The sequence below is a fragment of the Vicia villosa genome, unplaced genomic scaffold (assembly GCF_029867415.1).
Source record: "Vicia villosa cultivar HV-30 ecotype Madison, WI unplaced genomic scaffold, Vvil1.0 ctg.001063F_1_1, whole genome shotgun sequence".
Classification (NCBI taxonomy): Eukaryota; Viridiplantae; Streptophyta; class Magnoliopsida; order Fabales; family Fabaceae; genus Vicia; species Vicia villosa.
Window position 1 is genome coordinate 63,800 of NW_026705468.1, and position 21,382 is coordinate 85,181.

Here is a 21,382-nt window from a genome sequence, read left to right on the forward strand (position 1 = left end):
ATTTAATCTGGTTTAGAGTATGTTTGGATACACGGAGGAAGTTTGTGTCTAAGCCACAAACGTGCGTCTGGCTAGAAGCTACAAAGTGTAGCTTCTCTTTTTTCACGGTGGAAACTCTTCAAAACGCGCGTCTAGCTATGCAAACGTGTATCCAAACATGCACTTAGTCATCCGGTTTAACCAGTGACCCAGTGATTCGACCAATAAATCAATGATCCAATATTCACACGGATTCAATTTTTAAATACTATTTTTTCTCTCCATCTCTCTTAAACAAATTTTTTTCAATAAAGAGAGAGAGTGAAATTAAGAGAGATAGAGAGGAAGAAAAAGATGGAAAAAAAAAAGTTAGAGAATCCAAGTGCATAATCTTAGTTAGTATATGAGATTTATAGTGTTCTCAATTAAAAAAAAAACACATAGTTTTATAACACCGTGAGACTTGAGAAAAAATTTCAAATTTATTCTATATAAAAATATTACTCCATGTTATTGCACAATAAAATAAAATTTCTGTTCAGTCAATTCCCATTTTAAAAAAAGAAATATTACGTTCAATGAATCCAAACTTTTTACAGTAATAATTTGGAAACAATTTTAAACCTTTTTAAAAGTGAAAACGACGATACAAATACAATACCAAAAAAAAGGAACAAAATAAGCATAAAAACAAAGCTTTTCCAGGTGGCAACCTCTAACGTGTAATAAATCAGTGCAAGTGCGACGTAACGTGTTATCATCGCCTAATGACAATTAACAAACCCCTTTGACGGTCAGCTCAACCTCAACCTCAACCTCAACCAGTCGGACCTCACTATCATCAACCTAAACTGGGACCCACAATGTAAAGGCAATAATCAATAATACACAAAAATAAATTGAAAAAAAAAAGGACAAGCTTGAATTGAATCACCTCATTATTCAACTCATGAAAATAAGCGTGTTGTAGAAATTTTCACATTTCACCTTTCACAATAGCAAGAAGTAGCTGCAGAAGAACGGATAGGAATAACTGATTAAGACGTAACTGCATCGTGCGATGGACGACGCAACAGCTTCGGAGCTGAACAAATCAGGTAGCGGAGGATCGGAGCGAGGTGGCGGTGAAGATAAAGAAAGAGGAATTTTCGAGTTTTTTGGTTGGGTTTATCACTTGGGAGTGAATTCCATTGGTCGTGAGTATTGTCATCTTCGATTCCTTTTCATTAGGGGAAAGTATGTTTCTATGTACAAGCGTGATCCTCATGAAAACCACGCCATTGTATGTTTCTTCTCTTTCTTTACGCTACTTTATTATTGCTTACTGTTAATTAACACCGAGTAGTAATTACTAATTCCGAAGAGTGTTTGAAGTTAGATCATGAGTAAATGCTAATTACTGCGATGTTTAGTGTTTAATTTTGTGATTTATTTCCTAGTTGTACCGAAACTTTTCTTGAATTCAGTTACTAGCACTATTTAGCTAGTGGATTTGGCTATTTTAAAGTGAATAGTTAGTAAAATGAGAAAATCTAAGAGTTGAATTAATTTATCATACATGTGCATAATAAATTATAAAAAGAACTTCATAGCAACACTTGTCATTACATTTAGTTTATTCATTTTTTGTAATTATTACTGAGATCGACGTGTCAGTGTCATGTTTCAGGTGTCTGGTGTTTGTGATTCATAGATAACAACTTTTGATTTGTTTATAGATGATTGGTGTTACTCACTTTAATATTTAAAGTGAATTCCTCACCTTAGTGGAGCTTTGTCCTTAGTTTGTTAGACCGAAATATTTAAATATGATATTGATGCAGAGACATACATGGCCACTGGACATGTCATACACCTTTCATAATAATTGAACAGGCATACTTGTTAGCTTCAATAATAGTCTTTTAGATGGGGTTGTAAATTTATAGTAGTTCCACTTCACTTGTTAGTTTGTTGTCTGTTTTGTTTTTTTAACAGTAGAATGCTTACTGTCAAACTTTTCTTATGTGCAGAAACCTCTTAGGAAAGGAGTTGTAGGACCCACACTAATGGTGGAGGAGCTAGGTCGCCGAAAGGTCAATGATGGGGTAAAGTTCTTGCATACAAATCTATGTGTTACTAAATTAAACTGATTGTATGTTGGTTTTGATGGATATGGAATATTCTGTTTATGGTTAAAGTCATAACAATATCTTGTGATTTAAGTTACTTGTTTCATTTAATTTATATTTTTGATGGAAGCTAAGTTTATTTTTTTTGTCTTCTTCCCCAGGATCTTTATGTTTTACGGTTTTACAATCGATTAGATGAGGCCAGAAAGGGAGAAGTAAGTTATAGTTTTGAGTTTCTTAGTCTAATAATATTTTATAGTGATTGAAAGCTCATTGCCATGCAGCATGCTTCTTAACGGGTAAAACAGTTTGGAAGAATTCAACATTGATCATCTTGTAACTTGTTTCACTCTACTACATATAAAACCAAATAATAAGGTTCTATTGTGAAAGTTGTTGCTAAGTTATGTTAATCATTTTCAAAAAACATGGATTAGGTTTCTTTCAACTTTTCTTAAGAAAAAAACCACCAACCTAGGGGTGGAAACAAGCCTGACCGACTGATAGGGCCCTACGTCCGAGCCTACTTCAGGCCTAGGCGAGACAATATCTTTTTTTTAAAGAAAATAAATAAGGCTATGGATTTAAAAAAGGCCTATTTAGCTAAAAAGGCCTGACTCCAGATCACAAAGAACGCCTATCAGGCTGGCTACCGAAGTAAACATCAATAATATATTTTTATAACTATTCTTATTATATTAGATTTTGTATTTTTCATTAAACAATTTGATCTTTTTTTGCCAAAAACATTTTCTTTTCATTAGTTTAAGCATATTATCTTAAATGAATTTTTGACATGTTTAAATGTATTATTATAAAATAGATTTGAAATAGATTGTCATATAAAGTTATACTCTCTAAATATCATGTTAAATCTCAAACAATAACCTAATCTCATTGACGTATTAGCTCGTTAGACTAGTTAAACATATGTCATATTACTTACTTTGAGACATTAGTATGAAATAAGCTTTTAAGTAGACTTATAGGCCATATCAGACTTTCAAAAAGGTCTTCCTAATAATAAGCTTGTGATGGGTGATAGGCTAGAATTCGGCCTTGAATTTTTTGGTTAGACCAGATTTGGGCACTGCAAAGCCTAACTCGGCCTAACCTATTTCCATCCTAACCGCACCCTTCCAAAGCTCTATGTGCATAATTAGATTTTTTTAACAAAGACTTTTTTACGGTACTTATCTGGTTGCATTTTCAGGTTAAATGCTAGCGTTGTAATTTGTTAGCATCCCAGCACGCACTGAGTGCAAAAACCATAATGAGTCTCACCTTGTAGTCTGAGACCCATGTAGGTGAACTTTACATGCAGTTTTAGGGATTTAGAACTAATTGAAAACACCTCGTGGCAGAGCCATGTCAATGCTTGTCTTAAGTTTTTTTTACCTCATGGTCTTGCTAAAAAGGATGTGCCGAATTCCACAGCATAATATCAAATTTATGAACAGTTCCAAAACAAGAAATGAAGTTAGTACTTATGAATAAACAATAGCCATTAGCCGCTCAAGAGTGTTTCCTTAAGCCAATTTAAGTGCATAAATATTTATTGAATAACCACTTCAACTTGTTATTTTTCCTTCCTAGTAAAAACTTACAACTAGAGTTCCTTATTTTGAATTATACTTTGATGTTATCACATAGATTAAAATTGATAACATAAACGGGCCCTCAAATTTATTACCACCCTTGCTGCGAGGAGTGCCATCAAGATGATTAACTAGGTTCCTAGATTTAAAATTTATAATATAAACTTTCCCTTTAATTTTCCTGTTCAAAGGTTTGATACAGTTTCTTGATTGAACAATCGTTCTAACACACAAATGTATCTGCATCTTTTTGTTTATGTTGGAAGCAAATTTTTTAGAATTGAATGAACCCCGAATGCCATGGGTTTTATAACTCTTACCTTATTTTTCAGCATAGAATTAACTATTTTTCTTGTCCATTTTCATCAAGATTGCCTGTGCTACAGCTGGGGAGGCCCGGGGATGGATAGAAGCATTTGATCATGCCAAGCAACAGGTATGATAAAATAGCTAGAGGAAGGCATGCTTGCGCCACATTTGTTATTAGTGTTAGTAATTGCTACCCCTCTAGCCTAATTGAGATTGGAAGTCTATTTCTGGGGTAAGGGGGTTTGAATTGAAGTTCCTATTTCAAAATTTTCTATAGCTTTTTCCATTTTTGTAAAGAACTGGGATGTCATGAAACTATAAGGTATTTACCATAATTTACTTATGATTTTAATTTACTGAATATATACTCGTTGCAGGCTGAGTATGAATTGTCACGAGGTGGTAGTACCAGAGACATACTAAACATGGAGGAGGAGTATGATGTTTCCTTCAATCTTTAATGCATCATGCTAATATGTGATATAATAGTATTAGTTAAATGGTCTTATTAACAATTGTAATTGGTGAATGATTAATAACGGTGTTTGTATCATACATGTTAGCAAAGAATTGCAATGCTTCTGGCCCCTTATATTGTCTCACCATTTCTTTTTCTTTCTTTGTTTTTTGCTTATGAAATCCATGAACAACGATAACTTTAAATAATTTCAATGAACATTGCTTACAATTGTTGTTTGTTGGGCGCATGGTTAGGTGTTCTGCCTTTTAGGTTGTCCTTTTATTAGATGATTTATCATAAATTGACATATCATTGCTCTTTATTTTTGGAAGGATCAATCTGGAAGGACATCGACCTAGAGTGAGGCGGTATGCCCATGGATTAAAGAAGCTAATAAGAATCGGCCAAGGTAAAAACATTGTTTTATCAATGATATTCATCATGGATTGCTTTTGAGGCAATGTTTTTATAATTTTTATATTGAATAATGTGTTCCACAATGCATCTTAGTCAATTTGGTTCTGAAAATTATGGAGTGATAGTTGTGAAGGTGTGGTTTTGATTCTATATTATTTATATTTATGCAAGGAATCCCATGTTTCTTTTCTGATTGCTATTTTCTGGAGTTGTTGCATTATTTTTTAAAACTCCTGTAGGTGTTTCTCTTAACTTACTCTTGCTCTATATTTCTGAAAGGCCCAGAGACACTGTTACGGCAATCATCAAAGTTGGCTGGTAGGTCAGATGGGTTTGAAGGGGATAATGGAGACACAGTTGAAGCTCATCAATGGAAATGTGTTCTTACTATGGCTGGTATTTTTCTCGTCATAAACATACACTATTTTGTAACCTATTACTAGGAAGTGACGGCTTATTGCTCTAATAGCCCTTTCCTTTTTAGTGATTTCTTAATATTGATAAAATATTTTAATTTTAATGCATTTAGAAACTGTTATAAAGGCTCTTTTTTAGTTAATCTAAGTTGAGAATGCAAATCTGTAATTAAAGGGCATTTAGTTTATCATGATTACTTCAACTGCATGGTCTGAATTGAGGATGATATGAAGGTCGGTACACTGAACTAATAATAGTATTCTCCAGGTAATCAAACAATTCAAGGGGGGAAATTTGGAGGATTTTTTCTCACTTCTTTTGCACTCTTTTTTCTGTTTTCCTTGCAGAAAATTTTTATTTATCTGGAAAGAGAAAAAAGAAAATTAAAAGAAACTCTATGAAGGAAGAAAATCATTATTTTACTTGGGACATAGAAGCTTGAGTAGTTGTGTATGATTTGTCTTTTTGCTGCATGATTTGGTTGTTAGACTCTTTTAACACACACAACGATACTTTTGCGTATGATTTTTTCTTTTTTCCTACTCGTAGTTCTTGTTCATATTAGTTTTGATATAATAAAAATATCCTTATCCTTCTAGATACTTTTTGTTTGTGGTTTCAGGAATTAGAATTTTTGAGGATGTTTCTGATCACAAGGTATGTATAAAGTTCCCTTATTTGGGTGGGGGAGGCTCCTGGGTGATACATATTACTCCCTCCGTTCCTTTTTAAGTGTCATTTTTTGACTTTTTACACATACCAAGACAACTAATAACTGTTGTTACTTTTTAAACAATGATTACTAGTACTTTTTTGTCTATAATACGCTTAACTTTTTAGTAATTTATTTTACCTTTTTCTCTCTCTATAAATAACTAGGGATAGTTTTGACAAAACTACCATTATTACTACTTTGAACTTTGAAATGACACTTAACAAGAAACAAATTTTTTTCTAAAAAGTGACACTTATAAAGGAGCGGAGGGAGTATTAAACATATCTTGAAAACTAGTTAGCTTTCCACTCGTGTCTATCATGTGAACTGGAGTCATAAGAATATAATAGTTGTCTTGTTGCTGATTCTTTTATTACCCACTATTTATTTCTCTCTGTCAATATGTTGTTTGTGAAACCTGAACAGCATAAGTTGCTGAAAAAGATTTACTTTGGTGCATCGCTGTACAGATCAACAACTATCATTTGTAGTTATAACGTAGATGGCTAATTACCGGCAAGTCAGGATCAATAGTTATTTATAGTAAATCGAAGAGATTTCCTAATCAACTCACCGCATAAGTTTTATGTTGCTAAAAGACTTTAAAGGAATGAGCTTCTGGTTCAGGGGTTAAGCCATATCAGCTCTCTCCACTCGTGTCTATCATGTGAACTGGAGTCATAAGAATATAATAGTTGTCTTGTTGCTGATTCTTTTATTACCCACTATTTATTTCTCTCTGTCAATATGTTGTTTGTGAAACCTGAACAGCATAAGTTGCTGAAAAGATTTACTTTGGTGCATCGCTGTACAGATCAACAACTATCATTTGTAGTTATAACGTAGATGGCTAATTACCGGAAAGTCAGGATCAATAGTTATTTATAGTAAATCGAAGAGATTTCCTAATCAACTCACCGTCAGCTCTCTCCACCTCCCCCCACTATTTATTTCTCTCTGTCAATATGTTGTTTGTGAAACCTGAACAGCATAAGTTGCTGAAAAGATTTACTTTGGTGCATCGCTGTACAGATCAACAACTATCATTTGTAGTTATAACGTAGATGGCTAATTACCGGAAAGTCAGGATCAATAGTTATTTATAGTAAATCGAAGAGATTTCCTAATCAACTCACCGTCAGCTCTCTCCACCTCCCCCCCCCCCCCCCCCCACTAGTGAAGTCCTTTATAATTAAACTGCAAGTTTTTTACTTTTGGCTATTCTGAAATTTTGGGTCCTGTGAAAGGTTAACTAAAATTATTGGGAAAAATCCAAGTCTCACATTGGTTAAAGATAGATCCTAAAAGTTTCAGAGTGACACCCCTCACCTTACAAGCCGGTTTTGTAAGGATGAGTTATGTCAAACTCTATTATAATATGGTATCACGAGCCTATCAATTCAGGCCAACCACCATTTATATACACACCAAGCCTAATAGTGTTGGGCGTAAGGGGGTGTATTGGAAAAACCAAGTTCCATATATCGACAATTTGGGTCATCCATTATTTATATCCACAAACCAAGTTCCATATATCGACAATTTGGGTCATCCATTATTTATATCCACAAACCAAGTCCAATAGTGCTGAGTGTGATGGGTTGTATTGGAAAAAACACCAGTCCCACATTGGTTAAAGATAAATCTTAATAAAAGTTCATATAAAGTGACACCACTCACCTTACAAGTGTGTTTTTTAGGGATGGGATAGGTCAAACTCTATTATGAACTTGTGGAATTGAGTTTGACAGAGAGTTTTCTAATAGCGGTATTTGCTCGTAGTTATACTGTACAAAAGTTATTTTTAAAAGTACATCTTTGTGTATATTGTTGTCCTAGGAAAGTATTGTATAAAATCCTTGATATGTTTCTGTCGCATTTAAAATAATAGAGCTACTGCTTTGTTTCATTATGATATAACTAATTTCTAATGTGTTACTTTTTTGTTCTTTGTAGAATGGTAAGGGCGTCCTTGCAAAGTCTGTTGGTGTTATTGATGCAACTGCAGATACTGTTTTTGAAGTGCTTTTCAATACTGAACGACAGAAAAGATATGAGTACGTAACCTCTAAAAATTTATTGAATTTTCGGTAACTTATTGGGAAAATTAGGGGCTGCATGGTTTGGAAAAAATGTCTGTTTATTGTTTCCATTACTTATTTTCACTAATACTTACCAAAAATGTAATTTCGTTTTACTTTTTCCTATTTTCATAAATTTGTTTCACTATTTCCTATATAATATTAGAACTAAATAAATAAATTTTATCTAGGAAATTGCGGACTGAATTTATTAAAAACATATAATTAATATTTTTGTTTTATTTTTTCAAGACAAACTTTCCTTTTATAGGTTTCTTAACATGTGCGGGCACATGTTAGCTGCGGGCACATGTTAGCATAACTCTATTTGAAAATAGGAAAAAACTGAAAATATATTTGTTTTTATAATTATCAATGTATACTCTATTTGAAAATAGGAAAAATCTGAAAAAATATATTTGTTTTTATAATTATCAATGTATAAGTACACAACAACAGAAGCAGAAGAGTATTTTCCCAAACTAAACGGCTTTTAATCTCTTCAAAATAATTGTATTTGTTGCAGGTGGGATATGTTATTTTGTGACTTAGAGCGTGTAGAATCTTATGATGGACATTATGACGTTGTTTATGGGACATATGATCCTAAATATCTATCCCGGTAATCAATTGATGTTAACCCTTTCAAAAATCATAAATATAACATAATTGCAACTGGATTTCTGTAATAGGATGTTCTGTTCTGTTCTGTAAACTTAAAATTTCTATCATTCCTCATTTGTGTTATCAAAGTATTTATTTTTCATTGATGAAAATTTGTGTTTTCTAGCTAAGGCTAACTTGATTTTTTCTATTTACTTTGACTTCTGTCATGTAGAATTATTCATATTAGCCCCGCGATAAGTTTACTTATCCTTGTGTTTTAGGATCGATCCTTGCTGTAGTTAGCTGTGATGAAATTTTAGTTATAAAATAACTACAATTTTCTCACTTCTTTGTCTTCTCAAATATTGTATTATTAATATGTTATTGCATCTTTTACTTTTTAGAATATTATTCCTCAATTCCTTTTAAACATAACCCAGGTGGCATCCAAAGCAGGATATTGTCTTCTCTAGGCAATGGTTTCGTGGACAAGACGGAGCATACAGTAAGAATATGGTCATTTACTTTCATTGCTTGTATTGTAGTGTTATGTTCTTCATTTTCCTGTTGAATTTATAAGAAACAGGGACTCTTATACAATACTTGTTGAGAAAGCACGTGAATGCATCTGTGTGTATTACACATCAAACTTGTGTGTGTATTAAATCATAATAAATATAAATATTAGCCTTCGCTATATTCACATGATTTTGTACAACAATAAAAAGGAAAATGAGAAAGCATATGAGGGAACCTGCATGTAAGAATGTTTGTATGTGTGTGTGTGTACAGGTATGTGCTATTCATTGTATGCAAGGAATCTTAATAAATAGGAAAACTAACATTACCATATTTACTGTATTTATATGGCATTTTACACCCACCTATTTGTATTATTTATAACAATACTCATCGAAATACAATAATACTGCAAAAGTGAATTTCATGTATCATACTTTCAAAGTTATCATCAGTTTTTAAGTACAGAAATCTGTCATTGCTATGGTGGCTGTTGAAAAATTTACGACATGAGTCATTACCATTTTATCAGTATTTGATTGGTTTTCTGTTTAGTTGAAATCATGCTGTATTTCAACTTACTTGGAAATCTATGCTGAAGTGCTCCATGTATTTTATCCATGCAGCAATCTTGCAATTTCCAGCTATACATAAGAACAAGCCTAAAAGATCTGGTTATCGACGTGCAAAAATTAATCGTAAGATGACACTTTTTGCATTAAATCCTAGGAATTGACTAGTAGAGTGGTGTTTGGTATTTGTGCTCATTCAAAAGCTGCTGTCAGTTGTAGGAATATGAAGTTACAATATTTTCAAAAATAACATAGAAAAATATAGCCACCGACGTCTGTATTTTGGGCTTATTCATTGACTAATTTTATCCTTGTGTTTTATATTCTGGCTGCAGCATCTACTTGGGAGATCAGAAATTTAAACACACCAATGGTATCAAATAGGCCAAGATGTCTAGTGACCCACACTTTAGAAATACATTCTGCATCCTGGAATCGATGGAGGAACAAACAGTGCTCAAAATTTGAGAGGAGCATTTCTTATGCGCTACTGTGCCAAGTGGCAGGTTAAGTATTTGAGCTATCTTTTTCGTCTTACATCTCTCTAAAGTGTCTAGAATTTCTGGCAGTTGGAATTATTAAAAATATGTGGCCCAAACTAATTGCTTGTAGTGTGTGTTTGGCCCAAAACTAATTACGTATACAATAATAAATACAAGGATTTAAAAATCCCTAATTGGTGTAACTCTATAATTACCCATTTACATTAGTTCTAACACTCCATCTCAAGCTGGAGCATATAAATCAAATGCATCAAGCAATCCTTGTAATCAATTTGAGGACCTTTAAATAACTTAGTGAATACTTCCAATTGGTCATTTGAATTCATAAGGTCGTTGTAATGTTTTCTGATAAGATCTTCTCCATGATGAATTGACAATCTATCTCAACGTGTTTGGTTTTCTCCCGGAACATTGGATTTGAGATGATATACAAGGCATCCTGATTATCACAAATGAGCAACACTTGTGAAACGGGCCCAATACTCAGTTCTTTAAGCTACTTTTTTAGTCATATAAGTTCACAAATGAGCAACGCTTGTCACAACATTCTGCTTCTTGCTCTTCCAAGAGATCCAAGTTATTACCAACAAAGACACAATACCTAGAAGTAGATCTCCTATCCGTGAAAAAGTCTACCTATTTTGAAGTCTGCATGGTGTATCTTGCTGCTGCTTGCATCAACAAGACCTTCTTCAGATACGGACATCCCTCTTGCATCTATTGACTCCATTTCTTTGGCCACCTACAGTGGCGGTCATGGTCAACCTTGCAAACTAGGAAAATCTCGTCACTATGCCACCTTTGGATCCTCCGACCCGCACCTTTGGCCATGTTTACTGACTTCCCCAAGTTGTATAAGGAGCACCAAGCCTCCAATTCCTCTATCTCTGTTGCGTACATGAATACCTTCTTTGCTCGTATCTCTCACTTCACATCCTTGTAGCACTATAAGGTCTTTGCTAATATCTCTCACTCTACATCCTTGTATCCTTATAGTTCTGTAAGGTGAAGACTGTCCAAGTCTTCTAGCACTACAAAGTCGATATTCCTATGTGATGAGGGACTAAACCCACCCGTTCAACCCATCACACTACAGATGTTGTACCGCTGCAAGAAGGCAAATAAAGTGGCCCATCATTAGACTGCAGAGGTTGTTGCAGTTATGGAGGGTTTTCCAACATTTTCTTAAAATATCTTCATGGACTGGGAACTTTAATTCGGCAATGGAAGAGGAGGAAAAGTCGGGCGGGCATGACGTAGCGGATCCTGAGATAGCCTGACTCGAACCAGCTCATTTGGGCATGGGCGCTTGGCCCAAACTAGAAGTCATTAAGTGATAATTCTGAGCATGTAGCAGACCGCGTGTCCCTGTGAAAGGGCCGTTATTGCCACTTCTCCAAGGAAGAAACCGTTCCTCCTATCCATGGGGAAGAACGAGTCTTCCCATTCCCACGCCATAGTCAAGCAGCTGGGTTGTAACCGGTTCTTCACCCACAACTTGGCCCATGAGACGTGGCTATAAATATCCCAACCTCTAGGGTTGGGAGGATTCATTCACTATTCAGATATTCAGCATACCTAAACGCCCTCTTGCATTCATCACGTGAGCATGGAACCCCTTATTGTATTTTCCACAAGCACACTTCACAAATATCTACGGTGATATATGATTGGATGTTTAATACTATTTTACATTGTTCATTGTATAGTAGTTAAATTTATATTCTGTTAAAATTCAAAACAAAAGAAAATTGCTTCCTATGCCCTTTTGGTGTGCTTTAAATTCTGATATTGAATAATTAGTCTGTGAATACTATTCAAGAGACATTAAATAGATGTTGTTAAATAATGGTTCAGGTCTAAAGGAATACATCGCAGCCAATCCAGCACTCCACCAAGAAAATGCCACCACAATAGTTCACTCCAAAATATCTGATTCTTCCATTTCCATTTCTGAATATGAGGATGAAGTACAAGATGAGTTTTATGATGCAATTGCTGCTGAATCATCATCTTCAGGTGAAGAAAGTGATGACGAGGAAAAGCATGATCCAAAGGTTTGCTCATTTCTTCTTATCAACTATAGAAGTAGTTTACAATAGATATTAGTACTTTTTGTTGCGTGATTGATCTGAAATAAAGAAAAGGTATTTGTTTTGTTAAGTTCTGTTGTTTAACATCATATCCAATTTATCAGGAGTCAAGAGTCAAACTAAAGAATATTTCATGGGCAATCACATCCTTAGCTTTGAAGCGAACTGCAGGTCAGCTTTTCCTTTGTTTGCTTGGTATTTGCTAGGGTTAAAAGACCAGAGCTATTGTTATTTTCTGTACATAGTTAGTTCTATGTACTTAGACTATCCAATGAACATATTTACCTTTTCAAATTGAACTTTGATCATTTGTCAAACACACTTAAAAACACCTTTAGCAGGCCAAAGAAAACTGATCAGCTGCCAAGAACGTTAAGTGACTATGAACCAACTGTTTCTAATTTAGGAAAAATAGCGGACCAAATTTTGGGAAGTTGGGAACTCCAATACCATCTTAAAATCAGGCGACTGGGGCGGACCACAATAAAGGCGGAAATTCCAACACCCCCTCACGCTCGGGCCTCAGTGAGCCCGAAGAAGTTGAGAACTCCAATACCATCTTAGAATCAGGCGACCCCCTTACGCTCGGGCCTCAGTGAGCCCGAAGAAATTGGGGACTCCAATACCATCTTAGAATCAGGCGACTCCCTTACGCTCGGGCCTCAGTGAGCCCGAAGAGATTGGGAACTCCAATACCATCTTAGAATCAGGCGACTGGGGGCAGACCACAATAAAGGCGGAAATTCCAACACACCCATTCACGCTCGGGCCTCAATGAGCCCGAAGCGTGGATGATGCAGAAAGCCCAACAATAGATCTAGGATAGCTCTGATGCCATCTTAGAATTTGGGTTGAACCTAACTCATCTTTACAAAACTAGCTTGTAAGATGAGGGTTGTCCAAGTTTTATAAGCACTACACATGCCATATCTCTAAGCAATGTGGGACTAAATCCACCTCCTTTAAAGGCAACACAATATAGTTGTTGGAGGCTGCAATGAAGGCAAGCCAAATGCCACAATTAGGCGACTAGGGACAAACCGCAATAAAGGTGGAAATTCCAACAAAAATATTGATATCTATATGATACCGTGTTTTAAAATGGCTGTTTTATTAGGGAGAGAGACCATGAAAACAGAGGAGAATTAAGGTGAAGAAAACACTATAATTTTTACTAATTACTCATAATCATGCTCATGCATAAGCTGGTCTATACCTACATTTTTTCAAATACTAGAACTACATAATAATAAAAGAACCTTTTACAACTAAATTTTGGGTGCACAGTTACACGGTAATATTATATTTCTTAAAACACATTATTAATGTCACTCAGGAAAAATAAAGAACTTGGGTAGGAACATGGTGATTTGTTTTATTTCAGAGACATATAAAAATAGTGAATTTCATTATACGAGTGAGACTGAGATATGTCAATGTTAATCTGTTACAAATGATTCCACCTATGCTATTTATATAGAACTATTCTAGCTGTACCTTCCATAATACTACCTCCGGTCCCATTTATAAGAAAAGATTCTCTTTTTAGATACATTGAATAAATAATGTATCTGGCCAATATATTGTCCAGATACATTATTTATTCAATGTATCTAAAAAGAGAATCTTTTCTTATAAATGGGACTAAAGGGAGTGTAAAGTTCATTATATGAGTGAGACTTAGAAGTATAACTATTCTTTTGAGTTATATGAGTGAGACTGAGATATGTCAATGTTAATCTGTTACAAATGATTCCACCTAGACTATTTATATAGAACTACTCTAGCCGTACCTTCCATAATATAAAGTTCATTATATGAGTGAGACTTAGAAGTATAACTATTCTTTTGCACTTATGTTTCTTTTTTCCTTTTTGATCCTGTTACCTAAGGATTCTTGATCTTCTCAAGTTTAGAGCTCTGTCAAGTATCCCAATTATTACATTCTCACCTTTATACAAATATTATGAAGTTATACTTTTTAGACCGTGTGGTCTAGAGTCTGGTCCTTGTTACCTCCATTCTTCTTAACAGAAGTTAAGTGCTACTTCTGGTGGTGTTTTTTTGTTTCCATTCCCACCGATAAAATAAATAAATAAATAAATAAATATTGGCAAGAGACCCGTGCATTCAGATGTCTAGACTTTCTTTGATAAGAGTGAAAATATGAAGATAATATAAATTAAATAATAAATAGAGAATTGGAAAAATATTAATGGAGAAAGTGAGATGGAGATATTATATTAGAAGAAATATAATTTTAATTTAAAATGTGAAATTAAAAGAGGAGAGAGAAGTAAAGTTAAAAGAGAGAAGAAAGAAAGTAGACAAATTGAAAAGTAAGAGAAAAGTGAAAATAAAAAACAACAATAATAAATAATGAAAAAGTAAGAGAGAAAAGACAAGTGAAAGCAAAAAAAATCATTAAAAAAAAAATGAAAAGGTAAGAAAGAAGTGAAATGGAAAGAATGACAAATAAAATATTAAAATGACTAATTAGCTCCTAAAAATTGATTTTAATTATTTGAGTGGTGGATAGAATTATAACATGAAATTAAAATTCTTAAATAGATAGTAGATTAGAGAAGACACTGTGAAATGTTTTTGAAAATGTGTTTTAAAAATAAATAGAGAACTTCTTAAAATTCTGAAAATTTATAATTTTTTTCGTCATTTTTGGAAATGCATTCTCTCTAGTTAGATTATATCCTTTTCTCTATCACTATCTTAAAAGAAAAATCCATATCCAGCTACCCGCATACAAAGTGAAAACTGAAAATATTGTTAGAAAGTAAGCGAACCCCAAATTTCAGCACAATGTAGGTTAGACTTGTACATTATCCATGTTTCATAGCCAAGGGGCTATTGTGTGAGAAGTCTTGTTAAAGTATTAAATTACTCACATGCTACACCTTAGAACTTAAGCTTTTGGGATAGTTGGTTTATGATAATACCTATAATCAGTCCACCTAAATAGTGAAAATGAATAAACCATTCTATCATTTGGAAGGAACTGGTTAGAGTTTCATGCCACTTCTTAACTTCTTGATTTCATTCAGTATTAAGTCTTATATACCTGGTCATTTCAAGCAGCTCCTGATCTAAGCGGAGAATTGGATCCTCGTATCACTCCTATCACATTCAATCCAAGCGATATACATGGTTCTTTGGGCAAAGGAATGGATGACAAGGACACAAACTGTTGGACTTCTCCCAGTGGAAAAGGATTTATGATTAGAGGAAAAAACTATCTTAAAGATAACTCTAAGGTGAGTTAACCCTTTAAATTATTCGGCTATAGGGGAAAAGGACAAGAAAACATTTTTTAAAATGTTCGATAAGCTATGCCATAATAGCTCGCATGTGCTTCATTTAAACTCTGCCATTATTATTTATTTATTTATTGCAAATTCATTTATCAACCTCTCTTAATTTTAAAACAATGTTATTCAAACTAAAATCTTTCTGTACTTTTGAATAGTTTTTTCCCATTCGTTACTTTCTTTTGTCCTCGATGAATGCTCGTTTCCATTTACAAAATTTGTCATGTAGGTAGTTGGAGGAGATCCTCTTCTCAAGCTCATAGCAGTAGATTGGTTTACAGTCAACAAATCTGTCGATAGAATTGCCCTGCATCCTCGGTGTTTGGTTCAGGTAGCATTAGAATTTCTAGATTTTCTCTCTTTAATCCTCAAATATATCATTGTAAAGTATCCTTGGGGAAACATGCTCAGTTGCTTTGGACATCTTATTAAATGACTTTGCTAAACCACGAATTAACCCAAGGATTGAGATTCTCATGTTCTTACTGCTGCAGAAATAGTTGTTTAAGGTAAAAATTAGTGTGTTTGATAAAGCCTTCATTAACTTCTTATTCCAATGGAGCTTTTATTCCAAGTGGGGGCTTTCCTTACCCTACAAGCTGGTTTTGTAGGGATGAGTTAGGCCCAACCACATTTCTTAAGAGATACATTCATCCATAGAGTGTACTTCTTAAATTTCCACTCACTTGCATTTATTTGGAAATTTGAATTGATTTCCCAACATACTGTCATATTATTGGTATTCTAGCTAATAGCTTGCATTCATTTCACTAGAGTGCTAAGTTGGTTAAGTATTAGTTGAATTGAATAACTAACGATAGTAGTTATTCAATTAGTTGGTATTGGTGTCTAGATTGTTCTGTCAGTGGCTTGCACTGACATTGTATCCGTCCATGATTCTTGGCTTGATGTCTTTATCATTATTATTTCTTGAATATATAAAGGTTACAGGGCTATACAAGTAATTACACTAAATAATTACACTTAATGAGAACAAATCAATTTCTGATTTATTTTCCTTATTTTAGGAACAAACCCTTATTCTAGGAACAAACTAATTCTTATTCAGAGTATCAAAATCTAGGCTTGATCTTAAGCTTTCTCATCCAAAGAATAAGAGCCAGGATATCAAAAATCAGAAATCAGATCATCAACGATTTCTCTGTTTATCTCTCAAATTCTCTAAACCTGTATATTTCTTCAATCATGAAAATCATCTACTTTTTTCCTCTTACATCCTCTTTTTTTTTTTACATTTTTCCCCGAGCTGTATCTTTTCTGCAAATGCCTAAATAATGTTATTTTGTTACTATTTAAGCCTTTTAATCCAGTGCATGCTAATATTTGTGTGGTTGGAATTGTTTGTGTATTTCATCTTGATTTTTGGAAACCATAAGCTGCAGATTATGACATTATTAATTTATTTTATATTATTATTGCACTGGCTAATACTTTCCCTCTGAATTTCAGTCAGAAGTTGCCAAAAAGCTTCCATTTATTCTTGTCATCAATCTCCAGGTATAGGTCCTTGATTATTCACGAGTCTCATTTTGATACTTAGGCAAAACACAGAATGATTGTCATGTTTTTTTGGAAAGGGGTGGTGGTTGTGGGGCTTTGGTGCCGATCAACGCTTAAGCAATTTAGAATTTTAAATATTTTAATTGCACCAAATTGAGGGAAGATTAGTTAGCATTGGAAAAAGTCCCAGTTTTTATCCCTTATTTTGGTATTTCATAACCCACTCTGCCTTTATATCATAGCATTGTATGAGTACATATGAATAAGAGCAAATATGATTCCTCTGAAAATTATAGTTTAAGTGTATAAACCAGTTTCTCACGGAAGTTTTCTTTTCTTCTCTTTTTTCATATTATATTCAATTTTCAGGTTCCTGCTAAACCAAACTACAGTCTGGTTCTATATTATGCAGCTGACAGGCCGATAAATAAAAAATCTCTGTTGGCTAAGTTTGTTGATGGAAGTGATGTGTTTCGGGACTCAACATTCAAACTTATTCCAAGTATAGTCGAGGTGTGCGATTCTTGATCAAAAGTTATAAATAAATATATATGCTCTGTTTGATGCCTTATGTCCTTGGGTAGCTAATATTTTTCAATGGGAATAGGGATATTGGATGGTCAAGAGGGCTGTTGGAACCAAAGCTTGCCTGTTAGGGAAAGCTGTGACTTGTAAATACTTCAGACAAGATAACTTTTTGGAGGTAATATTATCTTGGCCTTTCTTCTCCGTTTTACTTTGACTAGAGTAGGGGTGAGAAGATTACAGAAAGAGAAATAAAACTGAAGAGAGAACTTGTTAGAATCTGAAACTGGTTTTTCTGAATTCTGATAGATGTGATTGTGGTAACCTTTTACTCGAATATACTCAATTTATATATTACAAAAACTATAATGATACTTTATGAATTTATATTATAGTTTAGATCTTCTCAAAAATAAATATAGATTTCTCAAACTATAAATAAATTATATTTATATATATATATATATATATATATATATATATATATATATATATATATATATATATATATATATATATATATATATATATATATATATATATATATATATATATATAAATTTATTAATTAAAACAAATCATTAGTTAAGTTATATAGATATTATTTGCAAAATTACATGATATGTTGTATCAGCCTAATGATTAATGTTTAACTCTAAATTTTTTTAATTTAAAGAGAAAAGGGGTGCTGCACTGACAGTGTAAAATATTTTTACACTGTCAACCAATCATCACCCATGTATCCAATTAAACCATTTTTTTATTTAAAAAAAACTTAATGACATGGCACATTTATAATTTTCTATTGGATGACAGTGTAAAATTATTTTACACTGTCAGTGCACTACCTTTTAACTCTAATTTAAAAGGTCATTGGTTATATTCTCGTTGACTTTAATTTTTGTATGGAATTGTTAATTTATTATTATAAATGATAGTTGAAGACTAACATGTGAGAATGAGTGAGAGAGAGTGTCAGTAGGATTGATTAACGTTAGAGAGAGAGCATTAAATTATAATAAGTAACGTTAAAAACTAGCATGTGAGAGAGAGAGTAGGAGGATAGACTAAATTAAGAGACAGACAGCACAACAGAACACAAGGTGCAAATTTTATTATCTCAGGGGGTGCAAAGTGGCCATAATTAAAAGTATTGAACTAAAATTTCAATTTTGAGGGGGTTCAGTTGCACCCCCTGGATCAAACGTGGCTCCGCCACTGCTCATATGAATAAAGACTAGGAGAAAAAATCAGAGTCATCATTAATGTTATAAATTATAATTCAATCTCCAAGAAATCGTCAAAAGCTGACCAAGTTGCTGGATAGAGGCGGTTGAATTGGGCTTAGTAATCTCAATCATGATATGTCATCTACATAGGAGTAAGGCTAGTAGATAATGAGCGATACCATAAGTGTGAACAAAAAAGATCGCATTTACTAGGAGTGAACCCAAGTTGCAACAATGCTTAATGTCTTTCTGACCAAGTCCAAGGTGTTTGTTTAAGACCTTATAGGGACCATGTAATATAAAATGGATCAGGGTTGTTATTAATATCATGTTAGTTTCAGGTATCCCATGTAAATTGCACGCTCCATGTTGTTGTTTACAAAACTTTAACATTCATTTGTGTTTTTTAATTTGAATTCTGCCAATCATTGTAAATTTCCAATTCAACTTTATTGAAATTGTGGATGATAATATGCTAGTTGGTTGTTGAGTTGAGCTTTAGTATACAATATATGTGTAAGATATCAGCCATTTTCATGTTGTCCAATAAATTTCACTTTCATCTACTGTCAAAAAAGATTAAACTTTCAAGGTAATTTTTTTGTATTATGCAGATTGATGTGGATATTGGATCATCCTCTGTAGCTAGAGGTGTCATTGGCCTTGTTCTAGGTTATGTTACAAGCCTAGTCGTTGACCTTGCCATTTTGATAGAGGTTTGTGCCTTTCTGCCTCTGGTCATAATTGTTCTGGACAAACTATCTACTAATGGTTTCATCTTCCCTAGTTTCTTTTATATAGACTTGATATTTAGCGAGAATATGGAAGCTGCGGTTTTATAGAACTGTGCTTTTATGCAATTCTTATGTGTATTGGTCATGGAGGGATGCTCTTCAAGAGTGTCTCTGTTTGCCCTTAATCTCATTATGGGATAGGATTGTATTTATGATTTCTATTTGGTACCAAGCTCATGATCATATAAAGAGAATTCCCATGTACTAACATGTGAAGAGAGATTGGAATTTGGATCTCTTCTCAAATGCGTTCTCGCTCCTTTTCTTTATTAATTTTATTCGTCATCATAATATGTAACTACCACACACTCACAGGTTATGTTTCATTTGGTAAGAAGATAGTTTAGCAGGCATATACCATAATTATGTTAAAAATACATAAAATGAAAAACCAACTATATGAAAACCTGTATATTTCTAGAAGGGAATGGTTGGAACTGATTATATCTCCGTCCCTCTTTGACAGAATTAGCAATTGAAGTAGTAATTCTTAGGTTCTTACAAGCCTGTATCTAGCCTAAACAAAAATAAAGAGACAACACAACTTTTTGAATTTGTTGTCTATCATTCTTTTTTTTTTTTAGTTATTGATTTATAAGTATCAATAACTTGTTTTACATTAATACTAATGAGAGATACAAAAAAAATGTTGCTGTCGGAGATGAACCATGGACCAACGTCTAGCTCAAACCAGAAATACAAAAAAAAAAATTGCTGTTGGAGATTGAACCATGTACCAGCATCTAGCTCAAACTAGTTGAACTCCCCCCTCCCTCAAAATTTATCCTTTCGTTACAGCAATAACATTAAAATGTCATTTGCCTGCAAATGTTACATTATATGTTGTGTGGCAAGTATTCAGAGTAATGTCATGTGGCAAATATTCAGAGATATGCATCAACCGTGTTTCATCAGTATATGCCTCTCAACTATTTCAAATATTGACTGATGTTATATTTGCAGGCACAAGAAGAGGCGGAGCTGCCAGAATACATTCTTGGAACTGTCCGATTAAACCGTTTGAAGCTTGAATCTGCCATACCATTGGAGGTTTAAGGTGTTGTACCAGAAATATTAAATCACTCAGTTCCATTTCATTATTATGACTCAAACTACAACGGAACTCAATTGAGAAAGAAAAGTCTGAGTGAATTTTCTGCAAATACTTTGGTTTCTGTTTTTTATTTTTGTTTCTCTTTTGTATCTCTCATTCAAGTACATTCCTCCGCAAAATCAACACGTTGTCTTCTTATGCATGTGTTTGGACGAGGGAGTGCTATTTTTTGAGGGAACTCTAATTCCTCTATGTAATTTTCATTGTTTTAAAAACATTGGAGGAATTTCAAAACTATAAGAATTTAGAGTATTTTGCAGTTAAATTTATGGAATTTTACATAAAAATGTGAATATCAATTTTTTTTTTTAATCAAATGGTATATATATTAATTCAAAAACAGTTCTTACAAGGTGATCAAAGATCCAACCAACTAGCAAGACTAAGCTTGATCTAGATCAATTAAGATCCAATCAACTAGCAGGACTAAGCTTGATCTAGATCAATTACATCATTAATCTAGCAAGATGATCTGAAGCTTTCTATTTAGCCAACC

General features: G+C 33.5%; 1 protein-coding gene across 1 annotated transcript; it reads left to right on the forward strand.

Annotated features, from left to right (window-relative positions):
• Positions 1 to 825: 825 nt before the first annotated feature.
• Positions 826 to 21,173, forward strand: LOC131633047 (protein ENHANCED DISEASE RESISTANCE 2-like). The gene is made up of 22 exons (XM_058903757.1): positions 826 to 1,261; positions 1,992 to 2,066; positions 2,252 to 2,305; positions 4,059 to 4,124; positions 4,375 to 4,433; positions 4,790 to 4,866; positions 5,154 to 5,270; positions 5,914 to 5,948; positions 7,963 to 8,063; positions 8,614 to 8,709; positions 9,134 to 9,198; positions 9,839 to 9,910; positions 10,120 to 10,290; positions 12,145 to 12,344; positions 12,485 to 12,551; positions 15,474 to 15,649; positions 15,933 to 16,034; positions 17,174 to 17,221; positions 17,594 to 17,737; positions 17,832 to 17,927; positions 19,593 to 19,694; positions 20,736 to 21,173. Exons 1-22 carry the CDS (start codon positions 1,040 to 1,042, stop codon positions 20,826 to 20,828), a joined length of 2,238 nt encoding a protein of 745 aa, XP_058759740.1. The 5' UTR covers positions 826 to 1,039; the 3' UTR covers positions 20,829 to 21,173.
• The last annotated feature ends 209 nt before the right edge of the window (positions 21,174 to 21,382 follow it).